We start from the raw sequence: 7,500 nt of genomic DNA on the forward strand, positions 1-7,500 counted from the left end.
ATTATATTATTTATTATTATTATTATTATTATTATTATTATTATTATTATTATTATTATTATTATTATTATATTATTTATTATTATTATTATTATTATTATTATTATTAATATATTATTATTATTATTATTTATTATATTATCATCATATTATTTATTATTATCATCATTATTATTATTATTATTATTATTATTATTTATTATTATTATTATTATTATTATTATTATTATTATTATTATTATTATTATTATTATTATATTATTATTATTATTATATTATTATTTTCATTAATTATTATATTATTATTATATATGTATTATTTTCATTATTATTATTTATTATTATTATTATTATTATCATCATCATCACAATCATCATCATCATATCATCATCATCATTCTCATCATCATCATCATATCATCATCATCATCATCATCATCATCATCATCATTATTATTATTATTATTATTATTATCATCATCATTCATCATCATCATCATATTATTATTATTATTATTATTATTATTATTATTATTATTATTTATTATTATTATTATTATTATTATTATTATTATATCATTCTTCTTCTTCCTCTTCTTCTTTTTTATTATTATTATTATTATTATTATTATTATTATTATTATTATTATTATTATTATTATTATTATTATTATTATCATTACCATGCGCTTCTTTCTTCCATCCCATCCCCACCCCCACCCCTACCACGAACGCTCACCTTTTCTGAGCCAGGTAACCTTGAATCTCCCACAGTTGACATTTGATGACCTGAAGGCGGTCTTCCGATTTCTGTACACAAATCGTTTGCCTAGTGACGTTCCTTTGAATCGACTCACAGCAATATGCAGAGGTATGAAGAATATATCCAGGACTTTGTTATATCGAATAATGCTCATCAGCCGAAATAATTGGCCCTTTGACTTTCATAGTTCACTCTTTTGTAACATTCATGATTTAAATAGGTGTCGCGTCGTAAGATATAATGTAACTCAAATGGTCACCACTACATGACCGAGGTTTTATATAGCGCAGTATTACTTATTGTGCGCAAAGCGTTTTAGAAAGTTCCCAAGCCAACAGCAACACTTAACATTTAACATGTAGGATAAACATGAAAACCTGATGGGATGCTTCCAGGACATACAAACCTATAAAAAGACGGAAACATTCCCTATCGAATTTTTTAAAAAAATATTTCAGGAACAAAACTGGATTTTTAACTCTTTACATACCATACCGGCCATTTCCAGAACTTTCCCGAAACTTCACCCCTCAAAAATAAAAATACTGTCAATCTCTCTTAGTCAAACAGAAAGGCAACAAATAGATTTTATAAATAATATTGTTTAGCAAAATGAACTCTATACTGCAGCACATTGTCAAGTTTTTATAGCTAAACCAATGTAGTTTTGGTTGCATCGTAACGAATTTTATGATTTCCCTATGAATGGCGAGGAGAGGGTTAATTAGACATGTTCAGAAACAAAACGAAACGAAACAAAGAAAAATAAATACAGTAAAATTAAATAAAGGAAGAAACAAAATATGAAATGAATGTGCTTCACAGTTGTTTATTTCTTTCCAGCGTCTTCCATATTCGAAGTTCCAGAATTACAGTCGGCAGCCATTTACAAGCTTGTTGAAGGGTTGACGTGTGACAATGTTGTGTCTATCTACAGGCAGGCACAGGATGATCCTCTGTTGGGTAAGGTGGTTGTGGTGGTAGTGAGGTGGTAGTTGAGGTGGTGGTACTAATGGTTATAGTAGTAGTAGTAGTAGTAGTAGTAGTAGTAATAGTAGTAGTAGTAGTAGTAGTAGTAGTAGTAGTAGTAGTAGTAGTAGTAGTAACAGTAGTAGTAGTAGTAGTAGTAGTAATAATAATAATAATAATAGTACTAGTAGTAGTAGTAGTAGTAGTAGTAGTAGTAGTAGTAGTAGTAGTAGTAGTAGTAGTAGTAGTAGTAGTAGTAGTAGTAGTAGTAGTAGTAGTAGTAGTAGTGTAGTAGTAGTAGTAGTAGTAGTAGTAGTAGTAGTAGTAGTAGTAGTAGTAGTAGTAGTAGTAGTATAGTAGTATAGTAGTATAGTAGTTAGTAGTAGTAGCAGTTGTAGCGGTAGAGGTGGTGGTGGAAATAGTAGTTGTGCTAGTAGAAGTATTAGACGCAGTCAGTCAGCCGAAATGATAGTACTTTTAGATAGTCATTAACATACACAGATTTACTTTCTCTGTTTGAACCAGTCCCCTATGTCTCATTAAGGAGGGTGGGGTAGTAAATTGACTTTTCCATCATTTTCTTCCTTTCGTTTTGCGCTTCATGACAAAAGACCTCAAAGTGACCTTAGATTCCTGATAAATACATCATACGATTCACCATTTCAGACGATGTCAAAAGTTTGTGTCGGAAGTTCATGGCGTCCAATTTGAAAGAGATGTCCAAGGTGTCGTCATTTGAATCGCTACCCCAGAGTGTGATTGTTTCCGTGGTCCAGGAAGCCACACTATCTCTATGTATCCATGACAATGTGACGTAACATAGACACGGGAAGGATTTATCACCATCGTAAACATCGTAATCATCATCATGCTCATGATCACCACCACCAGCACCATCATCATCATCATCATCATCATCATCATCATCATCATCATCATCATCATCATCATCATCACCAGTGTCATCATCATCATCATCATCATCATCATCATCATCATCATCATCATCATCATCATCATCATCGCGGTCTTCGTCGTCATTATCATTATTAAAAGAGGCGTAATTTTCTATTAAGTTGTACTGTGTGCTTTTCTCTCGTTAAAAATAAATTAATAATAACAACAACAACAACAACAATAATAATAATTAATAATAAATAATAAAAAATAATAATAATAATAATAATAATAATAATGATGAGATGATGAGTGATGAGATGAGATGATGGAGGAGGAGGAGGAGGAGAGATGGAATAGATGATAAAATTAAATAATAAAATAATAATAATATAATAATAATAATAAAATAATAATAATAATAATAATAATAATAATAAATAATAAATAATAATAATGAATGATAATGATGATATATAATATAATAATAATATAATATAATAATAATAATATATATGGTGATGATGATGATGATGAATGATGATGATAATGTGATGATGATGATGATGATGATGATGATAATAATAATAATTATAATAAAAATAATATAATAATAATTATAATGATGATGATGATGATGATGATGATGATGATGATGATGATGATGATGATGATGATGATGATGATGATGATGATGATGATGATAACAATCATTATCATCATCATCATCATCATCATCCGTGTCATCATAATAATCATCATATTTGACTTTGATAAGACACTATTGATATCTTGGATTATCTAACAAAGGAAACCAAATGACCGTCACATAAATGCCTATTTGGCAGTCGACAAAAAAAAAGATACCTCGAATTTGAATGAGCCTACGAAATTTAAAGGGCTGCACAGGGAAAGATAACATAATTAAAACGGTTTGGTAAAATTGAAGATAAGAAAAGTACATTTGAACCAGATTTAAAGTGGATTAAAGGAACCGAATTATCCACAATGTCATGAAGTTAGTGTTAGGTCTGTAGTCACAATGGATATGCTACATACCACAATTTTAGGTGTTATTTTTCTGCTAACGAATAACCATTGAAAAAAATCTTAAACCAACACAAAATATTCTCCATTAAAACAATGATTATATTCATAGATGTTTTGAAAGGAATATAATTTTTTCCCTATTGTGCACGCAAAACAAGTTGTTCACAGGTCTTTCCTTTCAATTTTAGGTGTTACCATTTGCTCATGTACATTTGAAAGGAAATACCAACGTACAACTCCATGTCGTTAAATTCCGATATGGAACGATCTGTATGAAACTAACATAACTGGAAATTTATTTTGTTCGCTTCAATTTATTTTAAAACATTCAACTATGGATAAAATATATGTACGAATTATTTCATCTGATTTTGTTATTGTTTTCGTTGTTCATGATTTTGAATGAATGTTCCCCAAAAGAAATCAAGCAATTGTTTCTGACAGTTTAACACTACAGATACAGGGAACACGTCCGAACTATTGTCCGCCAATTTTACAAAACACAGATTCGTGATCTTTTCCTTCTCCTTCGGGTACTTTTTATTGTGTTTTTGACCAAGATAATTAGACCTCCCCCTTTTGTGTTTCTGTCTTTCCTGTATATTTCATATGGTCAGTAAAAAGTAGTTCGATATTAAGCACTGCTTCATACAGGTTTCAGTTCCTAATACTCTGTCAGGTTGAATCGTTTCTAACATAACGGTAAACTCCTCTTGTTTTCTCATTAAACTTTGGAAATTTATTGTCAAGATTTTGAGTTGTTATAGTTATACACTCGTTGTTTTAGTTACGGGTTGTGCTTTGGTGGCCTCACGACTGTCTAGCCGAGTAAGGTTTGGGCTCAGTGATAAAATGGTGTCAGTGTTACTGACGGGTTGTTGTTGTTGTTGTTGTTGTTGTTGTTGTTGTTGTTGTTGTTGTTGTTGTTCTTTGCGCCCTCCCTCTTTCCTCTTTTGACAAGTGATCTCTTGTACATTCATAATTGCTTTAGGAGAAATATTGTGTTAGCTGGTGGGTGGGACTTCCCTCGTAATGACGCATGGTAACTTAGTAACTGGCTCTAAACTTCGGAACAATAGCGGAGGCCCTTATGAAATATTTCTCCGACGAGCATAAAAGCATATCCAGAGTAAAGAAAAACATAAATCTGATCATGTTTTGACTTTTATACATTCTGATCACAAGACATATGAAAAGTTTTAGCCAGCATGAGGAATAAAAAGTACTGATTTTCTTTGTTTAGAGCCACACTGCCCGCCATTGCTGGTCGACGTGACATTAGACTATTGAATCCAATTGCTCTAGGAGAGAGATGGTGTTAGCGGGTGGGTGGGACTTGTTTACGCCTTTCAATCTTAAGATAAGGTCTCGTTTTCGTGAACTCAACTCAATAATACCAAGTTATAGTTGCACACCGAACGGACACCGAACGATCGTCTGAACGAACGCGTGATCAATTTTTTCTCGCGTCCTCTCGTCACTCCGGAATAGAAAGAGGAGGCGGAGCTTATATGACATAACGCAATGAAAGTTCTGTCCGATGACGGGTGGGGGGATATCACCTCTCCAAAACTTGGAGATATGAGATCTCATTTTTAAATTTTCAATGCGACGAGCACACTGATGTATCTCGTGTGATTCAAAAGCGTTTAAAACACTAATTGCGTTGTTTGTTCTATATATATGAGATCTTGAGATTCTTATCCAATCATCGATTGCTCGTTTGACAGCTCGCTTGTGAACAGTTAGGAGATCATCTCTTGATTTATGGGCAGGCTGCTTTGCGTAAAGGCGGTGAGTGTTGTATACATCAAAGAGTACCGCTGACCGATGGATAAATAGTGGTTGTGTAACCCAAAAGCCCTGCCGACTCGACTGCAAGGTTTTTTATGTAATAGTTGCGTCACCATCTCAACGCTCAGGAATTAATTAGTGAGGCAGGACTCTCAGTATATATATAAATATATATATATATATATATATATATATATATATATATATATATATATATATATAATATATATACATACACGCAATTAATGTTTTAAGCGCTTTTGAATCACACGAGATACATCAGTTGAAAATTTAAAAATGAGATATAAATCAAGAAAATCGACCGGAAAATAAAGAAACTATCATTAAATTCAAAAATTTGAGCAATTTTTTTTCAAAATCAATCTACTAGAAAAAAAAAGTTATTTCTAAGCCTATTTTTGTGAAACAAATATAAATGTTCTCCTTTTTGCAAGCTGATTCAAACAATGTGGTTTTCAAATTTAACGTATACGTAATCATTTGGAAGCTACAGAGAAAGGCGTTTGTGTGTAATCCCTTTCACACACGCTCGCACACAACACACACACACACACACACACATATATAAAAACAATACACAAACAATACACATCCCTGGTCATCTATTGGATTCAGTAGTCTGATGTCACGCGCCCGGCAACGGCGGCCATCTTGGTTCTAAACAAAGAAAATCATTACTTTTTATTCTTCATGCTGGCTAGAACTTTTCATTCCCTTTTCATATGCCTTGTGATCAGAATGTGTTAAAGTCAAAACATGATCAAATTGATGGGTTTTTTTCCCTCTGGATACGCGTTTAAGCTCGCCGGAGAAATATTTCATACGGCGTCCGCCATTGTTCCGATAGTTTAGAGCCAGTGTTACTAAGTTACCATGCCTCATTAGGAAGGAAGTGACGTTATGACTGTTGAAGACTATTGCCTATACTATTAATGTTAATGTATACATCCCATGCTGATTGTCACTACCCCCCACCCCCCAACCATTTCCACCATCCAAGTACCAGCGGCCTTTTCTCTTTGATGTCGTATCATGGTCTCCCCGAAGCCCAACACCTCGGTCGTTGGGTCAAACTGCCCCCCCCCCCACTTCCCCGTAATCAATTATAATTTCTCTCCGTATCTAGGGTAGAGCGCCACATGCACAATTATCTACTATTGAATGACACTGACCTTGCCCCTCCCCTAACACATGGTAGGGTGAGGCCTGAGGTAGTCTCCATTCTTTCCTTCTCCGTATCTTGTCAGCTGAAGCCAACAGCAACCCAAGCTATCCTCTATCACGTGACCTTAAATCCGATGCTGCTTGAGAGCCTTCACTATCCAGATCTCGTTCGTGGTCACGTGAGAAGGCTAGATCCGTTCGGGTTCGGCGTTCGGCGCCTCGATCGGCCCGATTTCGTTAACTCACTCAACCCTAACAACGAATATATCCGTAGTATACCCGGGGTTACTTTTACCCGTGCCCATTTATTACATTCTTCTGAAACAAATTATATGCCTAGTAACAAAGCTAATGTTCTTACTTTTTACATGTAAATGGAGTTGAATGAAACTATCTATGTACATGCTCATTTTTAATACATAATTTTCCAATGTTGAAAAGTAGCAAAAACCTCTAGGATTGATTGAGTTAAGAGTCTAATAGTAGAATGGTCGTCGATGGGGCAGCGCCGTGTCACCGAATGGATAGGTAAAGACAATAATTACTTGTGAATAAAATTTTTAAAATAGGACGATAGGTGTGCTAAAATACCATTAAAACTTTAAGGGCGATATTACAATATCAATTTTCAGTGATTCAAGATTGTAAGTTAGATTTTTACGTATGTATAGCACATCACAGAAAACAGCGTTAAATCTCGAAACTCTCCATATAAGAATAAAACTCCAAATCGAATTGAAATCCACAAGAACTTGAGAATAACTTGAAAGAATCACAGAGCTTGTGAAAAGCGGCTTGTCAGCGCTGAACACATAACATAACGTGACGAACAAAAAGAAAAT

The 7,500-nt window shown here is 33.5% G+C and overlaps 1 protein-coding gene across 1 annotated transcript in view; it reads left to right on the forward strand.

The window, feature by feature from the left end:
• Positions 1 to 2,781, forward strand: part of LOC144964668 (uncharacterized) — a 24,874-nt gene extending 22,093 nt beyond the window's left edge. Inside the window, exons 7-9 of the mRNA XM_078899169.1 lie at positions 754 to 871; positions 1,607 to 1,726; positions 2,399 to 2,781. Of these exons, the coding sequence (XP_078755295.1) occupies positions 754 to 871; positions 1,607 to 1,726; positions 2,399 to 2,550 (390 nt within the window). The 3' untranslated portion in view covers positions 2,551 to 2,781. The remainder of the gene's footprint in view (positions 1 to 753; positions 872 to 1,606; positions 1,727 to 2,398) is intronic.
• Positions 2,782 to 7,500: the final 4,719 nt, after the last annotated feature.

This window comes from Berghia stephanieae, chromosome 2 (genome assembly GCF_034508935.2).
Source record: "Berghia stephanieae isolate SIO BIC M18660-M18661 chromosome 2, UCSD_Bste_1.3, whole genome shotgun sequence".
NCBI classification, from domain to species: domain Eukaryota; kingdom Metazoa; phylum Mollusca; class Gastropoda; order Nudibranchia; family Aeolidiidae; genus Berghia; species Berghia stephanieae.